The sequence below is a fragment of the Pipistrellus hanaki genome (assembly GCF_964339955.1).
Source record: "Pipistrellus hanaki genome assembly, chromosome: 2".
In the NCBI taxonomy this organism is placed as follows: Eukaryota; Metazoa; Chordata; class Mammalia; order Chiroptera; family Vespertilionidae; genus Pipistrellus; species Pipistrellus hanaki.
This window is the reverse complement of record NC_140504.1, coordinates 153,891,700-153,919,240: the sequence shown is the minus strand read 5'-3', so window position 1 is coordinate 153,919,240 and position 27,541 is coordinate 153,891,700. Positions and strand designations below refer to the sequence as shown.

The 27,541-nt window shown below is 36.5% G+C and overlaps 1 protein-coding gene across 2 annotated transcripts; it reads right to left on the bottom strand.

Moving 5' to 3' along the window:
• Nucleotides 1-1,433: 1,433 nt before the first annotated feature.
• DEPDC1 (DEP domain containing 1) lies at nt 1,434-27,112 on the bottom strand. Of its 2 annotated transcripts, XM_084875623.1 has the most exons (12): nt 26,905-27,112; nt 24,180-24,445; nt 20,919-21,075; nt 20,067-20,185; nt 19,487-19,617; nt 17,666-17,713; nt 13,744-13,884; nt 11,621-12,469; nt 11,033-11,205; nt 6,734-6,910; nt 5,274-5,459; nt 1,434-2,940 (listed from the first exon to the last, which is right to left on the bottom strand). In XM_084875623.1, exons 1-12 carry the CDS (start codon nt 26,950-26,952, stop codon nt 2,803-2,805), a joined length of 2,433 nt encoding a protein of 810 aa, XP_084731749.1. In that variant the 5' UTR covers nt 26,953-27,112; the 3' UTR covers nt 1,434-2,802. The 2 variants fall into 2 exon arrangements, with proteins under 2 accessions (XP_084731749.1, XP_084731748.1); XM_084875622.1 differs by lacking the exon at nt 11,621-12,469 and having other exon boundaries at nt 26,905-27,082.
• Nucleotides 27,113-27,541: the final 429 nt, after the last annotated feature.

Genomic DNA, 27,541 nt, shown 5'->3' with positions numbered 1-27,541 from the left:
GAGCAGCGAGCTGAGAGATAGGGAGCATCAAGCAGGTGGGTGGTAAGGAGTGAGGAATCCTAGACTGTGAGAGGGCACAGGCTGGACTGGTGGGACCCTCATACCCCTACCTCCAGTGCACAAATTTCGTGCACTGGGCCTCTAGTAGTTTAATAAGACAATTGTGAACCAATTGTTCACAATTATATTTTGATTCATTTCTGCCCAAAGTAATTGAGAGCATTATGTTCTAGTAAGACCTCATCTAGTGCTTTGATTCTAGGTGGTTTTAATACTGGTAATAAACTGCTAATATTTATAGGGTGCTTATTCTATACTAGATACTGTGCTAAACTCTAAACACTTCACATGCATTATTCTATTTAATCCTCACATCCTCACAACAATCCTAAAAGAAAGGTACAATATCTTACAGATAAGAAAAACTGGGACTTAGAAAGTAACTTGTCTGAGGTTACACAGTAATTGCACAAAAGGATTCCAACCTGACTTTAGAGCTCACAATATTAAAGTATTACACCATATTTATTTTGTAATCTCAACACTAATACAGATCAAAATTTACTACTGTGTCTTTAGAATATTTATTTAATATCAATCAATAAATACAAAGACAAAAATTGTTACAAAACCCATAATTTTTAACTCAATATGCAACATAATTCACATTATTACACACTTTTAAAGAGAAAAACTTTTAGCACACAAACATCTTGGAAAGAATTATAATGTGATCCAATATTTTTTATAGCTAATGTTTCTGGGCAAAAAATATTATTTTCTGTACAAATTTTTAATAAAAAGATAGCAATCTCAAATGGAACATTATCATTTTATAGTACAACATTACAATGAGAAATCAGAACAGTCATTGAACAATAAGTGTTTACTACATCTCAGGCATTATGTATATCTTTATATTTAAGATATGGATATTAAACAATCTTGGAATAAAATAGGGAAGGAAAACTTTGATTTTGAGCCAAGTCAAACCTACATTTGGAGAATTATGTGTTAAGATGAGAGGTATTTATACTGCTACTAGAGGCCTGATGCATGAAATTCGTACAAGGGGCTTGGCCCCTGCTGCTGCCACGCAGCTGCCACAGCCTCGGCCTCCACCCGCTGCAGCTTCGTCTGGAAGGTCGTTTGGACAGACATCTGATCTAATTAGCATATTATGCTTTTATTATTATAGATTTTCTTCTAATAAAGAGCCAGTGTGCCCCCAGCCTGACATTTATTTTACAAAGTGTTTTGGGCACTGATTCTCAAAATTGGCTGAATACTGGAATCAGATAGAAAGTTTGAAAAATACTGATACCTATACTATATACCACCGATTTTCAACTGGTATGCCACAAGAATTTTTAAAACATGCAATACCTGGCTATTTAGCCAGGGGCACTGACCTCTCTTCCCTTAGGTTGTCAAAAAAAAAAAAAAAAAAAAAAAGCCAACACAGCAATAGCTGTCCAGAGTGACTGAATCAGTGTGATTTTTGTTAGACTGGCAAAAATATAAGATATTTTAGTGTGCCACAGAAATATTATAGTTAACGTGTGCCATGAGATGAAAAAGGTTTAAAATTGCTGCTGTATACCATCCCTCAAAATTAATTGTTATAAGGTAGGGCCTAAGGATATATTATTAAAAGATCTCCAGGTGATTCTAATATATAACAGTTTGAAAAATACAAAATACTAGCTTAGAAAACTGTCTCATAATCAAAGGGGTCAGTCTTCAGATGAAGGACTCCCCATGACTTGATTTTGGAGGGTGGGTGTATTTTTATTTTTAAGTACCTGTTAGGCATATCTCCCTTAATTAGAAATAGATACTTTAAGGGAAGAGGATTTATGTTATTCATCATTGTCTCTCCATAGCTAAAATAATGAAAGGCTCATAGTAGTTGCCAAATAAATATCTTATGAATGAACACATGATTGTCTTATATATTTACTGAAAAAAATTAATGACTGAAGCAACTAGGATACATTTTTAAGGCAAACCAGTCTTATATATACACATTTTAAAAACACATACATATATAAATAGATCAAGAGTAGAAATAATGAGCTGAAACCGGTTTGGCTCAGTGGATAGGGCGTCAGCCTTCGGACTGAAAAGTCCCAGGTTCGATTCCGGTCAAGGGCATGTACCTTGGTTGTGGGCATATCCCCAGTAGGGATTGTGCAGGAGGCAGCTGATCGATGTTTCTCTCTCATCAATATTTCTAACTATCTCTTTCCCTTCCTCTCTGTAAAAAAAAAAAAAAAAATCAATAAAATATATTTTAAAAAAAGAATAGAAATAATGAGTGCAATATTTAGCAGTTGAGAATTAATTCATTGAGTTTTCAAATATTCTTCATATTCTTAACTTAAAAACAAGTGACACTACACAACTAATTCTTTAAGCTAATATACATATGTACACATGCTGAGTTTTCTTTTAAAAACAGAATTAGAGCTTCATCTTGCTGAACATGTCAGTTTCAAAATTCAAGTAAACACAATTTTAGTACACATGACAGTTTTTCCTGACAACTGTATAAACAAACAAAGATTGATTTATGTTAAAATATCTGGAATCACCTATTATTATTTTCTCTCAGTTGGGATCCGCTAGTTTCTTAGCAGTCTCACACTGATAAAAACTATTTTGGCACTTTCATGTACAATGAGGTTTAGGAAAAAATTAATTAATAAATAGACTTCCTTTTTAAATAGTAGCTGGATTCTGAGATATGGCTTTATTTACTTAAGTTCCACAAGTATTAAATAATTTCTAACTCAGTTATTATCTCATACTACGAAACTTGGGTTTTCTTAGGATTAGCATTGGTTGCTTGATTGTAGGTTTGTCACCAAAAAGTGCTGCTTCACTTTCCGTGGTTGGAAATCTTTTCTGATATATCAGTGGATATTCCTTCTGAAACTTAAAATGACATAAGGATTTAGAGAGTATTCAACAATTATTATCCTAGCTGAAGCCAGTATATATTTTAAATTAATTCCGTGCCTTTCTCAAAGATGTACAGTGGAACCTCATTTTTCTAACTTAATTCAGTCAAGGTTCCGGAGGCTATTTGAGAAGCAATTTGTTTGAAAACTGAGTCATTTTGTCCCATTAGAAATAATGTGAATTGAATTAATCCATTCCAGACTCCCAAATGATTCCGTTTTAACCTTTCTTATATAGAGTACAGGTCTAAATCTAAAATACTGTTAATCTATAAATAAACACTTATTTTCTTAAACTTATGGAACCATACCTACTAGCCTTAAAGGAATTTGTCATATACCACTGCCTCTAAAATGCTATCACCTGCTAACTGCTTTTCCTTTTTCCACAACAACAGTTCTTATTTGCTTGTGGTTGTTTTGTGAGCACTTTCACACCCTTAGCAACATTAGCAGTCTTGATGGCCACTTTATTTTTAAAATTGTGCTAATCTTTGCAACAAAAGCATTCTCTCCTTTGTTTGCTGAGAGACACTTTTTATCATGCCGAGGTATCGGCATGAAAGGGCTGCCAGGTTAAAAACTGAAGTTTTGGTTGACAACAAAACAATTTTCCTGTGTACAACTTGGTCCAGAACAGAACTGTTGGAGATGGGAGACATTCAAGAAACAAGGTTTGATTGCATTACAGAGACTAGCACATGTGTCAAACACAAGGCCCACGGGCCAAATCCAGCCCGCCAGGCCTTGCAATGTGGCCCGCACCGCGCTGTCATCACTGCACTCCGCTGTCAGTTTATGACACTGTCAGTTTATGACTGTTCAGTAAACCATTCGGCCCGCGATTTAGGCTGGATTTTAGATTTTGGCCCCTTCTCTGATTGAGTTCGACACCCCTAGACTAGAGGCCCGGTGCACGGGGGCAGGGGAGGGGTTGTCCCTCAGCCCAGCCTGCACCCTCTCTAATCTGGGACTCCTCGAGGGAGGGGGCCTAAATGGACAGTCGGACATCCCTCTCACAATCCAGGACAGCTGGCTCCCAACTGCTTGCCTGCCTGCCCCTAACCACTTCTGCCTGCTGCCAGCCTGATCACCCCTAACCACTTCCATGCCAGCCTGATTGATGTCTAGATGCTCCCCTGACAGCCCGTTTGCCCCCAATATCCCTCCCTCTGCCGGCCTGGTGACCCCTAACTGCCCTCCCCTACAGGACTGATCGCCTCCAACTGCCCTCCTTTGCAGGCCTGGTCCCTCTCAACTGCCCTCCCTTGCAGGCCTGGTACCTCCCAACTGCCCTCCCCTGCTGGCCATCTTGTGGTGGCCATCTTGTGTCCACATGGGGGCGGGATCATTGACCACAGGGGGCAGCTATTGTATGTTGGAATGATGGTCAATCTGCATATTACTTTTTTATTAGATAGGATAGAGGCATGGTGCACAGGTGGGGGCCAGCTGGTTTGCCCTGAAGGGTGTCCAGGATCAGGGTGGGAGTTCCCTTGGGGCATGGGGCGGCCTGAGTGAGGGGCCTGTGGTGGTTTACAGGCCAGCCACGCCCCCAAGCAACCCAAGCAGAGGCCCTGGTATCTGGAATATATTTACTTTCTACAATTGGAACTTTGTAGCCTGGAGCCGAGTCAAGCCTCCTGCTCACTCCATGGCGGCAGCAGTTTCTTGTTTACCTTCAATAATTGAAACTTTGTAGCCTTGAGTGGAGGCTTAGGCCTGCTAGGACAGTCAGAGAGCTTGGCTTCTTCTGTTGCCAGAGAAACTCAAGCCTCTGTGGCCGCAGCCATCTTGGTTGGGGTTAATTCGAATATGTGCTCTGATTGGCTTGTGGAGTGGAATGATGGTTAATTTGCATATCACTCTTTTAATAGATATGATGAATACCTTTCAAGTTATCCTTGTTCTCCCTCTGCTTTCTCATATATGAAAGGTACACTGTAAGATTTCTTAGATTTTAGTATTAACTTTCTAGGATTCTCCTCAGCTAAATATCCCTCTAATCTCCAGATCTTCTTCCTTCCCACCAATAAAGCCTAAGAATGATAAAGGGGTCTACTATATTTCAGAGACTTGAAACTGAACTAATCCAAATTATAATCATACAGAACACTAGAAGTAAAGGAGCATACATGTTATTATTAAAATTTAAGAGCAAAGAGTAACATCAGGCAGGGAGTCATATGCAGCTTATATATCCAATTAAAATATTAAAATGAGAAATTAAATGTTAAGTGTTATTAATAATTAGCAACGGCATTTTAAAAATTATTTACATGATTGAGAACTTGCTCATCCTCTTACCTGTTTTAGTTTTTTCCTTTTCTCCTTTAAAGGCAAACTCTTGCTTTTAATAATATTCTCCAAAAGTTCTGCAATTGCATCTTGAGAGGTAGAAACTTTTTGTTCATCAAACTCCTGAGCACTAATCTGCTTACAGTATGAATATGTTGGCAAAGGAGCAATCAGTCCATCTCCAGGATTTTTAATCTGTAGTGAACAAAATATTACAAAGCCTATTAATTCTGATAATGTCCCTATTTGATAAAGTGTTCTTTTGATGGCTTTTAGTACCTATTATTTTGCCATTAAACATTCAATACTTTAAGGTTTAAATTTCTGCTCCATAACCCTCCAGCTTTGATTCAGTAAGTATTTAACTTTTCTTAGTCTGTAAAATGTCCCCTGATTACATGAAATAATATGTCAAAAATGGCTAGCACACAAAAAGTATTAAAAATAAAAGTAGCTATTATCATTGTAACTATTAATCATGGATTTTATTATCTTAACTACAAAACAATAACAACTGAAGTGGTATTTTAATGCATCTTAAAACATGAATGTTCGACATAGTAACAGTTAAAAGTACTCTTCTGTTTTCGAGGTTCAATGACATGGGCTGAACCCATAATATCTTGTTGGGGGGAAAAAAGGAAAGTATAGGGGATAGTTGTAACTGTAAGCCAGGGCAATATTAGAATGGTACGTAAGAAATATGAATATATGTGCTGGGTAGCCAATGACTGAATGTAGTAGTCATCTGTTGTTTTTGGCTGCTCAGTACTCCTTCTCTCCTTCTTATAAACAATTCCTCCCATTGAACCCTCAGAATCCTGACCTTTTTGAAGAACAAGATCCTCTCTCCAAACTACTCACTCTCAGTCACTCAAAGGATATGCAATTAATCTAGACTGGGCCAGAGTCCATACTAAGAACTTTTCAAATTGGAGATAGAGGTTTGCTCTTTTTTCCTTTGGATTGCAAACATAAGTTTGTATCTCAAGTATGGCTTTAATCAGCCATACTCTCATCATGTTAAAGGGCCATTTGTCAAATGCAGGACCAAAAATGGAAATAAGAGATGGAAGGATGAAAAGAGAGTCCTATTGCTATTTGAGTCCCCAGATTCTGTCTATAGTCCTGACCTTTAGAGGTTAATAACGTGAGCTGATAAAGTGTTCCATTCTGACTAGGTTAGTTTGAGATGAGTTTGCCACTTGCAACTGACTTAACGCAGAGGATATTTTGTTTGTTTCAAACTATAATAGAATATTTATTTGAAAAACCACAGAGGCAGAAGAAGTAATCCGTATATGAAGTGGGCTTAGAAAACAAGTTATAGAGGCAAAGGAAAAGCCCTTGGAGCTTAGAAGTCTGGAAGGTCAAGGTGAGGCACCTAGCAGGGAGGGAAGTGGAGGCGTGGGGTGTGCACCCGGGAAGCAGAGCATTTAATGCAGATAATTTTGACTTATAATACATACAAGGCCCCTTTTTAAGTAGTCAAGATGTTTCTCCACTGCAGTCTGTAAGTAAGAGGGTACTTGAAGAATTTCCTGATGATGATCCATTAAGAAAGAAACTAATCTTGCAGCAAGGAGCTCATCAAGATCCACTTCTTCAGCACAGCACAGCACACATCGAGAAAAAGTGTGTATCATCTAAAAACATATTAAGAGATGTGAATTTAAAAACCTAAGGTTTTTATGTAAGAATATCAGTAATTTCTGGGTAGCACATAAGCAGGCTTCAGATTAAAAATGAGAAAAATAATTTTATTAGAAAGGTAAGCATGTCTACTTTTCTTTTAAAGTATTTGTTATGTGTTTCCTTAATATAATTCCATTATGAAAGGCTTAGATTTTAACTGTCATAATTTTGTCAGCAAACACCATAGGTCTCATTAATACCATATATATATATATATATATATATATATATATATATATATATATTTGCTTAAAGACTATTAGAGAGCAATGACTTATTACATTAATCTCACAAAAACACAAACCAGGAGACTATCTATAATAATAAAAGTGTAATATGCAAATTAGACCAGACAACCTTCCTGATGAAGCCAGGGCTGTGAGGGAAGCCTGGGTCCCGGGTGCCAGAAGGGAGCTGCTGCTGGCAGCAGGGGAAGGAAGGCCTATTTTTGCACAAATTTTGTGCATCAGGCCTCTAGTATGACACATAAATGTTAATGGTTACAAAGGGTCTTCAAATTCTGGAATACATTTTATATTTCAGGGCTCATTTGCTCTCATTCATATTCCTATACTAGGTGTACTGGTTAATAATGAGGATTTTTATCAATAGATGGAGTTATATATATGCCATTTGATATGTACGTTATTTTGTTGTTTTGACGGCAAATTTCAAAACTTTGTATGTCAAATTTGCTTAAGATGTTAACATCATAGTTCTTTTTACGCTTAAAAATGTTGAATTTTGTGCCAATAGAAGAGCATTTGCGGGAAGTATAATTCACTATTTTGCAGAAAAGTGCTGCTGAAAGTTATCATATACTTCAGAAAGCTTATATTGAACATGCTCCAGCTCAAGATACTTGTGAATGCTGGTTTAAACACTTTAAAAATGATGATTTTGATGTGAAAGACAAAGGATGTCCAGGTCAACTGAAAAAGTTTGAAAACCAATAATTACAAGCATTTTTGGATGAAGATGAGCGTTAAACTCAAAAACAACCTGCAGAAATATTAAATGTTGCTCAGCAAACAATTTCCAATTGTTTACAGGCAATGGGAAAGATTTCAAAGGAAGAAAAATGGGTGCCACATCAATTGAACGAAAGACAAATGAAAAACTGAAAAGTCATCAGTAAAATGTTGTTACAACGGCATGAAAGTCTTTCTTGCATCAAATTGTGACTGCGATGAAAAGTGGATTTTTTTGAAAATCCCAAATGCACAAAATCATGTGTTGATCCAGGTCAATCATCAACATTAACTGCAAGGCCAAATTGCTTCGGAAAGAAGCCAATGCTCTGAGTTTGTTGGGATCAGAAAATTGTGGTGTATTATGAACTTCTAAAATAGGGGTGTCGAACTCAATCAGAGAAGGGGCCAAAATCTAAAATCCAGCCTAAATCGCGGGCCGAATGGTTTACTGAACAGTCATAAACTGACAATGTCATAAACTGACAGCGGAGTGCAGTGATGACAGCGCGGTGCGGGCCACATTGCAAGGCCTGGCGGGCTGGATTTGGCCCGCGGGCCTTGTGTTTGAAACATGTGTTCTAAAACCTGGTGAAACCATTAATACTGATAGCTAATCTGAACCATGCTTTGATGGTGAAATGACCAGAATGTGCCAGAAGACACAGCAAAGTAATTTTACTTCATGATGATGCACCATCACACATTTCAAAACCAGTTAAAGACACGTTAAAAGATCTTGCCTGGGTCAGTGGATAGAACATTGGCCTGTGGGCTGAAGGGTCCTGGGTTTGATTCCAGTAAAGGGCATATGCCCGAGTGGCAGGCTCAATGCCCAGTAGGGGATGTGCAGAAAGCAGCTGATCAATGATTCTCTCTCATCATTGATATTTCTCTCTCTTTCCCTCTCCCTTCTTCTCTAAAATCAATAAAAATATATATTAAAAAAAAAAGAAAAAAGATCTTGCCTGGGAAGTTTTAACCCACCTGCCATATTCAGCAGACCTTGCTCCTTCAGATTACCACTAGTTCAGATCTATGGCACACACACTTTCTAAGCAGCACTTCAAAACGTATAAAGAAGTGGAAAATTTTGTCTCTGAATGCTTTGCCTCAAAACAAGAAAAGTTCTATTGGGACAATATCCACAAATTACCTAAAAGATGGAGAAAATGTGTAGCTAGCGATGGATGTAACTTTGAATAAAGCACTTTTAATGTTTCTCTTGAAATTATTGTTTTTTTAAATTATAAAAATCCGTACTGGAGAACATCATGCTGAGTGAAATAAGCCAGTCAATGAAAAAGAAACACAACATGACCTCACTCATTTATGGATAATAAAGAACATTATAAACTGATGAACCAAAAGATAGATATAGAGACAGTAAAAGAACAAGCAGACTGTCAAAATACAGAGGGGAGGGAGATATGGAGTAGATAAGAGATCAACCGAAGGATTTTTATGCTTGCATATAAGTATAACCAATGGACACAAAACTCTGGGGAGGGAAAGCATATATGGGGGGGGGGGCGCCAATGGTAAGATATGTACACATATAATAATTTAATTAAAAAAATTAAAAATAAATAAGTAAAAATCTGCATTATTAACCGGTACACCAAGTAACTCAATAGCTTATATAAGTCACACACGCACACACACACTTCATTCTAAAATAATTAGAATATCAGAATTCTGTTTTAAGTATTTTTCACATAATATATGATGAGCATACTGAATTGAAACATTTTTGTTTTTATTCCTGCATGTGAGGCAGGTTTCCTTTTTCCTTACAAAGCTTAGCCCTCAGTGTTTTATTCTTCTTTCTCAGCTTTGTAGAGCTCATTTACTCTCATAGCTTTCAACTACTACCTTTTCAAAAACTCTGCCTTCTGCCCGGAACTTTCTTAACCAGACTCACATTTCCAACATTCTATTGGATAAATTTCACTCAGATATCCCATAACCTCACACTCAAAAAGTGTAAAAACAAAATTATCCCCTTCCTACTCATGTCTCTCAAATTATTTTCATAAAACATCTTCTTTCAAAAGGTGGTGCTACAATTTCTCAAGAATAAGTCTCCCTCCTTATATTAGGTCTATTATTGTAAAAGAACTGTCCCTAATGAGTGGGAAAATAGAGCTTAGGTCCAAATTCTTGGTACAAAAACATCTTATAAATTGAAGCTCCATTGTGAGGAAGGGGAGGGGAGGGGAAGGGAGGAAAGGGAAGGGGAGAAGAAGGGAGGGAGGAGGGGAGAGGGGAGGGGAGGACTACATTCAGGAGTTTATACTACAACAATATCTGCACATATATACCTCTGCCCTCATCTCATATACAAGTAGAACCTGAGACGGCTACACAGTAGTTTCTTTCAACTCCTTGACCATAATGATGTGCCATTCTAATTCACATAATTTATCAAATACAGCTTACCACAATCTCTAAAACACTTAGACTTACTATACATGCATTTCCATTAACTTTATGCTTCAGTTAGTGTCCTTAAGTTTCCAACAATACCTACATCTCCTCTTCCTTCCCACCAAACAGAATTGACACAGGGCAATATATGTGGACCGACTATGAAGTGATACAGGATGAGTGAGGAGGAAAGATCTTCAGACCAAAGATCAAGATGTGAAAGTGTAACAGATAGGGCACAAAGGGTTAATATGTCAACATTTTATTTCTAGGAAATGTTAGACTTTTAAGAGCATTTCTAACCTAAGAAACTAGGATGTCAAGACCATGACATCACTCAAGTAGTACTTTTAGATGGTCTGGTTTCCTTTTTTGTTTGTTTTTTTTGGTTTATGAACCAGGACTTATTCTTTCCTTTTTAAAAAAAAATATATATATATTTTATTGATTTTTTACAGAGAGGAAGATAGAGGGATAGAGAGTTAGAAACATCGATGAGAGAGAATCATCGATCAGCTGCCTCTTGCATACCCCCAACTTGGGATGTGCCCGCAACCAAGGTATGTTGCCCTTGACCGGAATCGAACCTGGAACCTTTCAGTCCGCAGGCTGACACTCTATCCACTGAGCCAAACCGGTTTCGGCTATTCTTTCCTTAAGAAATCAACTTACCAGTGATCTTGTACCCATTGCATCATGAAGTTGGGGCATATCAACATTTTGACTCATTCGAGAAATCATGCGCATTAGAAGTTGAAGCTTTCTACGATTTGGTGGAGGAAGTAATAAGCAACATAACTGTAGTGCATTGATGGCAACCCTCTCTAAATGAGGTTGTAGCAAACCTAGAAAGCAAAGTCCCAACCCAGAAAAAAATAATCAATAACATTAGTTGCTTTCATACTATTAGCATATGGAGTTATTTAAAGAAAATCAAATAATATTTCAATATTTCATTTCTTTTAACTATTCCTAGAAATTTCCACATTACTCAAAAGCATGATTAAGATTCTCATTAATTTCTTCAGAACTTAATTTCGTCAGAACTTATCCTACAGTTATTACAACTAAAGTGAGTCAGAATAAGTGAAATTGAAAAAAAGAAGGTGCTTTAGGTAAGTAGTATAAAGTCTTTTACAGTAAGAAACTTTACTTTTGGAGGGAGAAAAAAGCAATTTCAGAGAAGAAAAGCCAGGTAAGCAAAAATAGTTAGTAAACACTAAAAGTTAATATTACGTGCAATGAAAGCATCAGCCTTACTTTGTGTGCCAGTCAACATAGAAGAAGCTGAAGGTAAAGAATTTCCTGAAAGTTCTATTGTACTTTTGCAGAGTCTTTTATTGATTGTGGCACTAGACTCTCCATGTTCACCTTCCATAGCTGTTTGCACACTTGTGCTGCCTTGTCGAAGACTTGGTTTCATGATAATTTCAGCCACTGGCATATTGATAGAACTATTCCTCCTCGTACTACTTCTTAAAAGTAAACTCTGAGATCTACAAAGCTGTTTTGACTTGCTTTTCCCATTATATGACTCCTCTTGGTCTTGAACAGTCATAGTAGAGGTTCTCTTAAAACCAACACAGAGTGGCTTTTGAATACTTTCCTCTGAATGAAGATTCATTGTGGATTCCTGTGTGATCTCAGACTCTAAAACTTGTCTATTTTGTCCTTCTATGTTCAGAATAGGGTGATGGATGATATTGGAGACCTCTTTATGTGAACTCCCTGGCAAATCTATCATTCCTTCTAAAGAATAGCACCTTGGTTTGATGTTAGAGGATAGAGCATGCATACTACTTAAGCCTATTAAGTTATGACAGCTTCCTCCTATTATGTCATTAGCACTGACACTTCTGTTTTTTAAATCAACTAACTGCATTTTCTTAACACATTTTTCTTGAAATCCATGATCGCTTATTTGCAGTCTCTCAGTAGTATTTGATTCTTCTTTGTTTTTGTCTTTACGAAGCAGACTGAGAAGAAGACACTCAGTTGATTTGAAGGAATTCAAACTGTTTAAGTGAAGGATTTTTGAAGACTGTAGATCATCTTGGATTTTATGTATCCCACTGGGTCTATCTGAAAATGTGATGTAGCCACAAACAACTACCAGGAAATGAAACAAAAATTAAGATGCAACTGTATGACAGTGGACAAAAATAAAATAAAAACAACAGTAAAGTTAAAAAAACACAAGGCATCACTATAGTACATATTGTTAGTATAATACAAATAGCAGTTGCTGAATTCAGAAGCCACTTAAACAGGACACATGCAACATTCAGTTACAAAGTGCAAGACTGACCAGAGGTTTTCAATTTGTGATACCAATAACTAAGATTTATTTCAACAATTAAATTAAATGCATTGAGTCAAATACATTAAAATATCCGCTCACAGTCTACAAGTATTAGAATGCTCTTAATTATAACTAACATATAGTATAATAAAACATATATTTGATCTTTGTTTCTGGTTCTTGGCAGAGAGCTCCTAAAATCCTTGGAATTTCTGGAGTGAAAGGAATCTCCTGTTATTCATATAAGTCTATTAGAGCAATCTGAGTTTATGCTAATGAGGGCTGGCCTTGTTTAGAAGTTTGGAATCCTCAGCCCTAACTCAGACCTCCCTGAGGGGGTTGGAGAAGTAATATAACCATCAATGACCAATGAATGAATTAATCAATCATGACTATGTAATGAAACCTCAGTTAAAACTCTGAAACAATAAGATTAAGGAAGCTTACGGGTTGGTGAGCACATGGATGTGCTTAGGAGGGTGGCACTCCTGGAGAGGGCATGGAGCTCTGCACAGCCCATAACTTACCCTCTCTCCTCCCAATTGGCTCTTTCAGACTTGCATCCTTTATAACACACGGTAATCATTAAGTAAAGCACTTCCCAGAGTTCTGAGTTCCTGTAGTGAATTATTCAACCTGAGGGGTTTCATGCTAACCCCTGAATTGGTAGTTAGCCAGGAGGGGGGGGAAGGGTGGAGAGTGAGTAAGCCTGAGGACCTCATGTGCAGATAGTGCCTGAAGTTAGAGCAGCCTTGTGGAACTCAGCCCTTAATCTGTGGAGTCTACACTAACAATGGGTAGTCTGTATCAGACTTTTTCTTTAACTTGTGGGGTCTTGGCTAGTGTCAAAAATAAACTGAACTATAGGACACCCGAATGATGTAGAGAATTGGTGTTGGATTGATATATCTGAATTATTAGAAAACAACACAACAGAAATCGGTATTCCTGAATTTAAAAATAAGTTATAGCTTGCTGCCTTCATATTTACCTATACTATACTTTTTTGATATTTTAAATTATGGGAGACTTGAAAACTTTAATGAAATAAATTTAAACAATAAGTAAATTCCATACATACCCAAAATGTTCACAAATAATTCATAATATTCAAAGGTAAGTAGAGGTTCAGGGAGATCTAGAAAATAATCTGCAATTGTTCTAAATACATCTCGTTCAAATCCAACATAAGTTGGATTAGTCATATCATTACTTCTTGGCCCTAAGAAAAGGCAAAAAAAATATGAGTAATATTTATAAAAATATTTTTAAATATACTTATAAAAATATGAAACCTGTATTTCATAAAGAAACTATGTTTAATAACAAATTATGTCACAGTTCAAACATTTTAAGGGTTGTGCACATCTCCTTCCCTCTCATTGTCTTTTCAGCAGAAGTTACTGCAATTATTACCATTTTAAAAAATATCTATAAGCCTGGAAAACTGCATATAAAGCAAAATTGGAAATATATTTTAAAAGCATTAGGGAAGTTTATTTTAATAAAATTTTACTACAATTCATTTTAAAAAGCAAAGAATATTTGGATACTGCAAATAATTTCTATAAATTGTCTTTGCAAATTTATATTTTCATGAATAAATTTTGCCTGACATGAAATATAACCTTAACAAGTTTAAACAATATATTTACATTTGTTTCATTAGTTAAACGTTATTTAAATAAGCATGCCTACTCAGAGTGTTTTCCTTAGAAATAAGATCTTATCTCATGTAATAGATGAGGAGAATGAACCTCAGAGTAACTTGATCCAGATGAAAGAGCCATTGGTGGCCAAGCTAGAATTAGACCTTAGAGCAAGCATGTCAAACTTGCCCACAGGCTGCCGGCCCACAACGAATATTTCAGTGGCCTAGCCAATACAATGTTATGTAAGAAACTTTTCACTATATATTTTGTAACTTAATTTTTACAATATTCTGTTGTACATAATTAATAGTCACGAACTACAATGTTTGCTGATTACTACAATAGTGTTGCATTCATTTCATTAATGCACACGTGCACCATTTCTCTCCAGTAATACTAGCAGTGAATATTTTAGCAGCCGATTGCCATGTCATTAGTGTTGGACTGACTGACTTAGTGTATGCAACAGGAAATATTTCACTTTCGGAGAACAAGAAAAATAGGTTTATTTGCATTACGCTTATTATTCAGTGTCTGATAAGTTAATGCTCAAGAAAAAAATATCAATTTTTATTAAAACTTCCTATTATTTTGTGTTAATGATCGCTCATTTTTTTCCAGCCGATTGTATTCAGCATGTCTCGATAGAAATAAACCTACATTTCTATGAAAATTGAAACTTTTGTTTTTTTGTGGCCCACATAAACTTAAACCTTGTTTATTTGGCCCATGTTAGCCTTTGAGTTTGACATGCTTGCTCTCGAGCAAGGTAAAATGAAAGCAGCATCCAGGACCTTGAGGTCCAACATTCCAAGTGTGGTCCATGAACTATATAACGAGAATCATCCAATGTGCCCATTAAAAATATAAACTCCTCTATACAGATGAGAATCTATGGAGTTAGAGCTTAGAATTACTGACCTAGAAATGTTTGCTTCTGCGTTACTAATCTACCGGTAGTAGTTTCTAAACACTGATCTGGGCTTCCCCTAAGGATCTGGAGGCATAGTTAAAAAAAAAAAAAAAAGATTCCAAACAGGTTGAATCAACTGAATCAGAATCTTTGGCAAATTTTCCCTAGTGAATGTGATATACATTCAAGTTTGAGAGTCAGCATGCTATCTTTCAAGTTAAAATCCTTCTCTTCCCAAATCCAAATTATTTCTTATTCTGATCCTAAACTTTTGTATGGCTCCACATGTGTGAGTATACACACTAAAAAGAGATTAGAGAAAACAAATCATATATTACACACACATTTAATAGCATAAAGGCTAATATGGGTTTTATGTAGAACAAAATCTTTTTCTAAGGAGGATATAAAAATATTCTTAATATGTAGAATAAAAAGTTAATAAGCAATAGAAAATTTTCTAAGATGAAATATTTTACTGGAATTAAAACTATACAATTTATAGTTAGAGAATCTATGAATTAGAAAACTTTTATAAGCCTTAGTTTTCTTTCTAGAAAAAAAAATGTAATAGTATACTGATCACTAATTCTTATATGTGACAGGATAACTGAGGGGGATTAAATAACAAGTAAAAGTCTTAATACTTGGCTACATATACTGTCATTAGAGTGGAATTCAGTAAATTACATTTTTGGTATCATTTAGGTATAAATGGACTGGGAAGAAAGGGAAGACACAAAACTCTCAAGATGGAGCATTAGAGAATAGTATGCTTATCTGACCTGCAAATTATGAGCCAAGTTATGAGAGTGGAGGGCAGTGAGGTAGGGGGAAGGTAGAAAGGAAAACTCAAAAATCTTAGGATTATTACCAAGATCTTTACCTTGATTTAATAAATAAAACATTTCTATTAACATATATTATTTACTTCATCGTTCTGTTATTTTGTCATATTGACACCCAGTGGACAATAAGGGAATATATACTTATACTGAACCTTAATAAAATAATAATTTTATAAAGACTAGAAAAATACCTTTGTCTCAAGAAATTAAAATATAACTTAACTTTTGATGATTGAGACTCACACACCTCTGTAAATTTTTAAAATTGCTCTTGAAAGCAATTAGGGTTTCGTACCTGATTGGAATCTTAAATTATAAAAATCAGTTATCACTGATCACTGTGAAAAAGCTTGATGACATGTTAAAAATGATTTGCTGCCCAAACCAGTTTGGCTCAGTGGATAGAGTGTCGGCCTGCGGAATGAAAGGTCCCGGGTTCAATTCAGGTCGAGAGCATATACCTTGGTAGCAGGCACATCCCCAGTAGGGGGCGTGCAAGAGGCAGCTGATTGATGACTCTCATTGATGTTTCTAACTCTCTACTCTGTATCTCTCTCCCTTCCTCTCTGTAAAAAATCAATAGAAATATATTTTTAAAAAATGATTTGCTGATTAGTAACAGGTCTTTTTTTCACAAAAGTCCCATTAGTATATCCTGGCAATTTTCAACCTGTTTCATCTACACATAAACTAATCATTAAAATTCTGCAGCACACCATAAACTTTTTGCTGAACTCACAAAAAATATAGGTATACTTTTGATTGACTTACAAAGAAAAATAATAATAATTACCAATCCTTTTTGTTCCAAAGTAACTTTTTTTTCTTTTTCTCAAAGTAACTTTTAAAAAAATTAAGTATATAAATATTTCTGATACCAAGAATTAATCAATCAGACACAACCTTATTATGAGATGTGTCCAATAAGATTCAACACTACTACATTTATGGTCCAAGAGAGGGCATTCACACCAAATGGCTATTCCTCTGTTGACTATTATCATTTTTTTATTTGACAATTTAAGGGCAAAGAGGTCAGTGCCCCTGACAAAATAATCAGGTATTGCATGTTTTAAAAATTCTTGCAGCATACCTATTGACTATCCCTGGTATATCTTATAGAGTAGAAGCTTGTTTATGGAACACCTGAATGTTAAAGCTGTGTACAATGGCAAGGGGTTTGAAGTGGATTTAATAAGACTTCATTTCTGATTGAAACTTTCCATTTATAAGCTGCTTTACTTACAAGTTGCTATTTGAACTCTGGTTCTTACTGAGACAACTGATGTAGATTATACCAAAAAATCATTTGAGATCTTCTAGCCTATGACTTTATAATTTATGAAAATTGAGCCATAAATTATGAGCTTGAATTATAAAACACCATGTGCAAAGAAAAAATTAAGGGCTCTGTAACATACTCCATATGGAAAGAAATGTAACCAATTCTTCTAGATTTTCATTTAAACATCAAAATATATTATATGCTTTAATTTTATCAGAAATTTAATACATTATTTAAAAATACTTTTCTGTTCTTATTCAATACTATCAATATATAATACACATATATATATTTGTTTAACTTACAATTTGCTAGGCACTTCATGGCAGATAATACCCAATGAGGAAGATCATCTACACATAAAAAAATATAAACATTGTTTAATTAATTCACAACGTTTTTGATAGTATATTTAAATCTTAATACCCTCAAATCAAGGATTAATTATTTTATAGGAGGTGGTTAGAAAATAAATTAACATTAATCTCTACCCATTACCACCATTTTTTCTTTATCCTCATTTCTGATCTGACTATAGCTATACTGTATTAATAATACTGATTGGAGAGACCTATAATTGAAACAAGGTATATTTGAATATTAGTGTGCTTTCACAGTGAGGCGTGCTTCAAATCTTTTCATTGTTACTAATTGAAATATGTTGCATAAAATCTAGCAGTTTTTTTTATACAAACATAAAAACCATACAAATACTTGACTTGAAAAGTTTATAGTTATAAAGAATAGAAAGCTTGGATGAGAACATATACTGTTACTTTACAGAATGAACCATTGGAATGGTTCAAAGCCAAATGAATAACTCTTAAGTTTTGACATTTACTATTTGCTCCTACAATTAAGACCTCAAAGTTCTTGCATACAAAAAGAAACTCAAAGTAATGGCATTTCAATTAATTCCATAGATAGCAACTGATTATTAAAAAATTACTCAAGCCCTGGCTGGATGGCTCAGTTCATTGGAACACCATCCTGTGCACCAGAAGATCACAGGTTTGATTCCCCAATAATGGCACATACCTAAGTTTGGGGTTTGATTCCACATGAGGGTGCATATGGGAGGCAACTGATTGATGTTTCTCTCTCCTTCTCCTTTCCTCTCTCTCTAAAATCAACAAACATATCTTCCAATGAGGATGAAAACAAAAAAGACATTTTTGATACATTTTGTTTTCTAACGTCTCTGCCTTGAATTATCTCCCTGATTTTCCTATATCTTAAATCAATATATAAATATATATAATACCATAAAAATAAACATAATACAAAGCCAGAGCTTCTTTAGAGTACTGGTGTTGAGAGATTGGGCTTATTTTATTGTGTTACTTCAGTTTTGTATGTCTTGACCCTTTTAAATTTTTATGCTCATGTAAGCTCCAGGAAGGCATGGCCATTTCCCTCTTGTTCATCACTAAATCTTGGGGACAATGCCTGGCACATTATACGTCTTCAGTAAAATGTGACTAATAAATGGTTTTAATTATATTTGTACTAGAGGCCTGCTGCATAGATTTGTGCACTAGTCTGCACCCTCTTGCAATCCAGGACCCCTAGAGGATGTCAGAGAGCTGGTTTTGGCCCCAACCCCGTAGGCCCAATCCAGACAGGAGGGAGCCCAATTGTGTGTGTTGAGCATCTGTCCCCTGGTGGTCAGTACTCATCATAGTGACTGCCTGGCGGGTTGTTCGGTCACTTAGGCTTTTATATATACATATACATATACATATACATATACATATACATATACATATACATATACATATACATATACACACACACACACACACACACACACACACATATATATATATATATATATATACACACACACACACACACACACACACACACCATTTTTTGGATATTTAACTGTGTCATTAAAAAAAAATCATGAATCTATCCTAAGCTAAAATAATATTATATGATATTCACTTAAAAAATATTCCATTGTGATTGCTAAAGCACCCATGATAAAGCAATAGTGTCCCTGATGCTCTTTCAATTAAACTATTCTGCCTCCTACATTGTGGTCTCCGTGCACCCCCACAATAGCTATCACCTTTGTTTGCAAGTTTAAAAAGAATCCAACTTCTTTTATTGATACGAACCTGACTTGTCTTGTAGTACAACTACTCCATGTTTACTTGTATTGGTCATGTTGTACATTATATATTGAGGAATTACTTGTTTTGGGTTTATGACTTCTTCTAGGGATGACACCCCTAAAATGGTTTGCAGGCTAAATAGAAGAAAGAACATAAACATTTTTTTTTCTCCATAAAATAAGTACAATAGAATATAAATATGAAAGGGTTTGGCAAACAAATAAAGCCCTCAGAGTATACTGTTTTTGTTTTTCCTGAAACCAAACTTTGAAAGCTTATATTTAGTATCTAATTTTAAAAACATTTATTTTTATAACTTTTTAAGGATTCCAATATAGAGTCCAATATACAGCTACAATTAAAAAACAACACACCAAATCATACTGAAAACATTCTATTTCTACTCTACTAGAATTACAGCAAAAAAATAAAACCACAATAAACAAACAAAAAACCTAAACACATATACAGGTTAAGTTCTAAGCTTTGAGAACTAAACTGCTCTTTTGCATTAGCATATATTGATGAAAAAAGAAAAATTAAAATTCTAAACATCTGTGGAACTTGGTTTATATTAGCTTACTAGTTCAGAATGATGTATCTCCAAACTTCTTCAATATCTTTCTGGCTAATTTCTCTATTATCAGCTGAGTTTTCTTGATCTTCATTGATTATGTCACAGTTCATGTTTTCAGTATTTTCCTAAAAAGAGAATTACTTTGGGTTAATATGTTATGCTCAAATTAAGGATATCTTGAACTAATACCACTCCATGAGGATTTATAGGTATTACCGTATTTTTCGGACCATAAGACGCACTTTTTCCCCCCCAGAAGTGGGGGGAAAAAGTCCCTGCGTCTTATGGTCCAAATATAGCCTACACATATACTTTAAAAAAAAAGTTTTTTTACTTGCCCGGCTCAGTGTGGTCTCTGTGTGCTTGCCCGGCTCTAAAATGGTTCTAAATGCTGCTGTTTACTTTACAGGGTTGATTATATGTGTTTATGACTGTGATGTTGGGTTTTAATGCACATAAAATATTTTAGGACACTATTTGTTTCAGAATCTTTTTTTCTTCATTTCCCTTCTCTAAAAACTGGTGCGTCTTATGATCCGGTGCGTCTTATGGTCCGAAAAATACGGTATTTGATGAAATAATATAACATAAAGCTTTTGGTTTTGCAGTTGGGTAAATCACCCTCAAATAAATTTAAAATAAAACATGCTTAAATCATACAACTACTATTTCAAGTATATCTCAATACCAGTTTCTATTACTGTTTCTATGAGTTCCATACATTTTTAAAGTATAATGAAAGTTAAGAGTATCAAATACTGGCTACATATATTAAAAAATCATTTACTTTTAATGATTCTATTATTAAGCACATAGTAGTTATATTAAAACTAGTGATTAGTAAAAAGGATGGTTTACCTGAGAGAATTGTAATCCATGCTTTTTAGGAGTTCTACGAGATAAGTTTCGTAATTTAAAAATGCTGTCTTTATCTTTGGAAAAGTTCTCTATGCTGTTTTTTCTCAATTCTGGATGCCTTCGTGGAAGAGTTTTAAGTGGAGAATTTGCAGGAAATCTGATTCAAGAACAATAAGCAAATTAAATAATGTACATCAGAAACAATTTACTGCTTATTTATCTTAAAAATCACATAAAAACTGATTTACGTTATCAAGGAATAAAAAGTCTATATAGATTTTCCCATTAAACCTTCAAAGTTACTTAAATATTTTCCTGCTTCTTTAGTACACTGGCCATTTTGTTTATTTCTGGATAATTCAAGGTTATTATTAAATCAATTATGTTGAGGAGGTATCATTTACATATAAAACAATTTAGAATGTTACATTTTCTAATATTTTCCCCAAGTTATCTAATTTGTATATATTTTCTGCCCTTTGTGATTGGTCTAATTTCCAGAAGTTGGTCTCTGTTACTTTTTAAAAAATGTTTTTATTGATTTCATAGAGAGATGAAGGGAGAGATAGAAACATCAGTGAGAAAGAAACATTGATTGGCTTCCTCCTGCACACCTCCTACTGGGGATTGTACCCAAAACCTGGGCATGTGACCCCACTGGGAAATGAACTGGGGACCTTTTGGCTCATGGGTTGACACTCAACCACACCAGCCAGGCCACTTTTTTTTAATTATATAGCTTTTTCCTTTCATGGTAATATAAATACTTCAAAGATACTATATATGTGTGTGTGTGTGTGTGTGTGTGTGTGTGTGTATATATATATATATATATATATATATATATATATATATATATAATATAAAACATCTATGTATGTAACCATCAACCAATGCAATTAACATTTAACCAAATACTTCATTAAGTGTTTTTTTAATCCTCACTTGAGGATATTTTTTCTATTGCTTTTCAGAGAGTAGAAGGTAGAACGGATGGAGGGAGAGGGAAAAGGAGAAATATGACTTGAGAGAGACGTGACTGGTTGTCTCCTTAACAGGGGCAGGGAGCGAACCTGAAGTCTAGGTACTTGCCCTTGACGGGTATCAAATGCACAACCTTTCGGTGCATGGGCCCATGCTCTAACCATTTAGCAACACCAGCCAGAACATGTTTTTTTTTTTTTAAATTAAAGAAATTATTTTATTCTATATTTCTCTTCCTAAGGGAAATCATTAACCTATAGTTAGTATATTTCTTTCTTGTTTATGTTTTTATACTTTTAATAAACATACAAAAACAGTATATGGTTTGGTATTTTTTCATTCAGTGGTATCTTTAGTCATACATTTAATTTATGCATAAGTTTTTAAGTCACCTTAAAAGTTCTTTCTTATTCCTCCATCCTAAAATGTTTTCTTATATTATCTTACTAGAGTTGTATTTTCACATATAGTTATTTAATTCATATGTTATTCCAAGTTCTCATATATGTAAGGGTTTGTATTCTCAGTTCTTAATTGTTTTAATTTAAGCCCAGATACCAGGTTAAGACAATTCTTCCTTTCTTGTTTTTCAAAATTGCCTTGGACCTTTACATTATTAAATAAAGTTTAGAATCTGCTTGTCAAATTCAACAAAAACAATTATATAGAGGTCTTGAATAAAAATGCCCTGAATTTATCAATTTATGAAAAAGCAGGTCTTCTCATTCATGAAGAGGACATCCTTCTCCATTTATTATCTTCAATTTTATAATTTCTCCCAGGAAGGTCTTACACATTTTTGGAAAACTTTATTATATACTTTGTAGTTGCTATTGTAAAATACTAAGGCAGAGGGTCTAGTTGAAGAGTTATGTAGAATTCCAGTTAAGAGAGAATAATGGTCTAACAAAAAGAACATTCTTAGTGGAGAGAAAAGTGGACAGAAAAGAGAACTCCTGAGGCAGCACAGTAGAAATCATTTTATAATTAAATCATATTTAAAGGGGAGAAGAAAGGGAGTCAGGTATCTATAGGGAAGATAGTGCCATCCTTTCAGATATAAATATAAAAAAATTAATATTTTGAGGTGATAGTGATTTTCTATTTGCTATATTTGAAGTGACTAATAGGGGGGAAAAAAGGCTAAAACTCAGGAGAGATATTTTGGTTGGAGTTTTGCAAGTAAAGTAGGTGAAGGCATAGCATAAGATCACGCAGGGAGAGAGGTGAAGAAAAGTCGAGGATCTTCAAACCAGTAACAACTAAAGGATGAGCAGCAGCAGCAAAGGAGCCCACCAAGGTGACTAAGGTGTACTTGAGAAGAAAGATTGCTAGAGTTTTACAAAATGAACTGTTCATATGCCCCTATTGCAGTTTATTTGTACAGCGTAAGTCATCTTTGATCACATAGGCAAGAAGCCATTTCTAAGATATTTCATTTGAAAAGTACCAATTCTGCAGAGAGAAAAAACCAAAACCAAAACACGTGGATATTAGAATCCAAGGACCTAATTTAAGGGAAATATAACAAAGAATCCTGGGTGCATGAGAGAAAAAGCAATTATGTGGCCCGAGAGACTCGGTAAGGCTCCATGGAAACAGGCTACAATAGAGCTGACATGAGAAATGTATTTAAGTAGTTTGATAGATGGGTGCAGTGTTTCAAGGTGGAGGAACATATTCAGACAGAGGAACATGATTTGTTACAGCACGGCCTCAGCTTTCGCATCTGTAAAAAGGAGCTAACACCTACCATTCTTAACTATTACTGTGATTAAGAAAACATGTAAGCCATAAAGCAGGGTCTCTGATACACAATAAATACTTAATTATTCTCTTTAACCAGTGGTATATTTCTTGTGTTATTTATTAAAGTTTGCTAATATTTATCTTATCACATGCATTCTTAAGTTATATAAGATCATGGCACTTGAAGGCAAGGACCTGTGACAATTTGTCTTGTAATTCTTAAATCTATGAAGTTAAAGGTTAATAATGATCTGTCCTTAAAATGGTATAGAGCTTTCAGAAGTGCTAATATTTCACTTTCCTCCCAATTCCCTATTTTATTATATATGCTATCTAACATTTTAAAAGTTTGAATTGTGCAGCAATTAACTTTAACTTCTAAATGGTCTTAATCACTAGTAGACTACTCACAGTTCTCTTCAGAAATTATAATTACTTCTAAAGAAGCCGCTGTTTTAATAAATGTATGCTAAAAGTGGAGTTAAACTTTAAGTAATTCAGTTTTCCAGTTATTTCTTTATTCAGTACCTGAATAGCTGATTGTTGTCATAAAGATTTTCCGATCCCCATTTCCCTTTGATATCTTCAATTACATGATTCTTTAGAAATTTTCTCAATAGTTGGATAGTCTGTTGCCTTGTTACTTCAGGACCAAAATTATTATTATTTCTTAATAGGTCATAAAGCCAATCCACTGCTTCTGCTGCTGTGAAACAATTGCCATATTTTTTAAAGTGTTGTCTGTGTTTTCTTAGAGGCATTCCTGCTCGAAAAGATGTGGTAACTTCATTCCACTGCAAAAGAAGTAAAATATTTTTAAAAATTAACAAAAAGGAAATCTCTTACTGATTTAAAATAAATTAGACAAAGGAAATTCTTTCATTAACATCTGATTACATCATAAAATTTCATGAAGAAATTATTCACCTTATTGGTGCTATAGAAAATTTGATACCGCATACAGATGTATCTTAATTAATCCTACTGTTGTGATAATATTTTCATATGTTTTTTGAATAAAAGCACTTCATTGGCTGGTTGGCTTATTTAGGAAACCTAGGAATAATGAAGAGCTGCAATGAACCTGTCCGTTAGTCCTCAATAGAGGATTTATTCCTGTGGTTTTTTTGTTTTGTTTTTTTAAATCTTCAATTAGCCGAAACAGGTTTGGCTCAGTGGATAGAGCATTGGCCTTTGGTCTGAAGGGTCCCAGGTTCAATTCCGGTCAAGGGCATGTACGTTGGTTGCAGGCACATCCCCAGTGGAGGGGGTGCAGGAGGCAGCTGGTTTATGTTTCTCTCTCATTGATGTTTCTAACTCTCTATTCCACTCCCTTCCTCTCTGTAAAAAAAAATCAATAAAATATATTTTTAAAAAATCTTCAATTAATATTAATAGTATGGTGGTAGCATTTGTGTTGGACATTATGCTTTACATTAATCATTTCACTTTAATTCTTGCAAATCTATGAACACAATTTTCCCAATTTTTTATGAGAAGCACAGAGAGATTTAATAATTTGACCAATGTCACACAGCTCAGTGATTAACCCAGGTATTCTAACCCAGGTTTGATTGAGCTTGTAACTACAATGCTGGCCACAAACAGAACTCATGGCAGGCAGTAGTTTAATAGTAAAACACCTTTAATATTAAAATAGCTTATACAGTATATTTATTATATTATCTCTTATGTGAAGATTCCAATATTGAACATGAAACAGATGGGGTTGAATTAAGTAAATTTTAAGTCCATTGTGTATTTAATGACACTGTGATATATTTACATTTTTAAAAGACACATTTTCAAAATTGTCCTCAAATCACTCAAATTTGTGACACCGCTAAGGGGGGGCATGAACGTGGTGATGGTGTAGACACACACTTTAAAAAAAATATTTTATTGATTTTTTTTTTTTTTTTTTTTTTTTTTTTTTTTTTTTACAGAGAGGAAGGGAGAGGGAAAGAGAGCTAGAAACATCAATGAGAGAAACATTGATCAGCTGCCTCTTGCACACTCACTACTGGGGATGTGTCCACAACCAAGGTACATGCCCTTGACTGGATTCAAACCTGGGACCCTTCAGTCCGCAGGCTGACACTCTAGCAAAACTCGTTAGGGCGACACACTTTTTATTTAGTAAACAATCTTACAGAGGTCAAGAAATCTTATCCATAAGCCCAGCCTAGCCCCTGCTCCCTGTGTGACCCTGTCTCTAACCTATGCGGCCCCAGCATCACATTGCAAAGTCTCACCGCTGAAAACACAAGGCCCGCATCCTTTTCCTCTTCCCACACCCCAACCTGTCACTTATGTATCCAACACACAGCCACGAGCTGCAACCGACCCTCTCAGTAAGCTGTTTCTTTATTTCTTTTTAAAAAAATATATTTTATCGATTTTGTACAGAGAGGAAGGGAGAGAGATAGAGAGTTAGAAACATCCGTGAGAGAGAGTCATCGATCAGCTGCCTCTTGCACACCCACCACTGGGGATGTGCCCGCAACCAAGGTACATGCCCTTGACCGGAATCGAACCCCGGACCCTTCAGTCCCCAAGCCGATGTTCTATCCATTGAGCCAAACCGATTTTGGCAGTAAGCTGTTTCTTATCCTACACATCATCACACACTTCCACAGACCTGTCCTCTCCAGAAATATTATATTCCAGGGTGGACCTGTATTATCAGCCCCACTTCACCGGGAAACTGAGGCTGCAGAAGTCAGGGGACTCTCCTACTGTCACACCCCCAGGGGCGGGCGCAGACCCAGCGACGCACCCGCTGTGCTCCATGGCACCTCACACATCCCCGGCTTGCCAGTGTGGACGGGGCCAGCTGTGACCCACTGGCATCCATCCGGCTGGTCCGTCCTGCATTCAGTTCTGCAGAGCCAGCCACAGGCACTGCGGGGTCCGGGCCGGCGCCCCGTCGGGCCCGCAGAGAATTCTCCGCGGAGCCCGGGGACCTGGGAAACCAGGCGCGGGGAGCGGCGGCGCTCGGACCCAGGGCCGCCCTCAGCGCCCGGGCCGGAGCCCCTACGGAGGCGGGAGTGGGCTGCGCCTTCGCGGGGTGCTCGCAGCACCGGAGGGGGGCAGACTCGCCCCGCAGCGGTTCCGCGATCCCCCTCAATGCTTTTTTTTTCTTTTTTCCTCCCAATCTCCAGCCAGCGCACCCAGCCGCTCTGGGCGCCATCCCTCCGCCAAGGTAAAAGCAGGAGCACTCTCCCGTAAAAATGGTGGCGGCTATGCTTACCAGCTTGGTGGCCCGGTAAGGCCCCGGGGGCACACTCGGATGCTCCATGCCTCCCGCCCTCCGGCCCGGGGATCTGTCAGCGCGGGGCGCGGCGCATGGCGCAGGAAGGTTCCCCGGCGGTCCAGGCGGCTGTGTGGCCGGGACGCCCGCGGGCCGCGCCGCCGATTTGAATAACGCAGGCGCTGCGCGGATTGGCTGCGCCGCCGGTCATGTGACCCGCCGCGGACCGGGCGCCGCGGGCGTGGGCGGCGGCGGCGGCGGCTTTGGGACCTGGGGCGGCGCGGGTGCCTGGTGCCTGGTACTGACCGCTCTGCAGCGGGCCGGCTGGGCGGGGGGACGGCTTCCCCGCCTCACCCGCCTTCCTTGGAGCTGTTCCCTTCTGCTGCTCCAGGTCCTGGGCGAGGCGGAGTCAAGTGCCCACACTCACACAGGAAGGGTGAGGTGGGTTTAGTCCCAGACCAGATTGGTTGAAGCCCAGCTTTGGGTTTAACGGAATTTTGAAAATTGAAAAGAAAAAGCAAACCCTGGCTATTCAAGGATCTTGAGTCGTGGTTAACCTGCAAAAACAACCGCCGCATCCCAGAGGCATAGTTTTCACCCGATAAAACCTCTTGGTTTTGCTTCTAAAAAAGCTCCT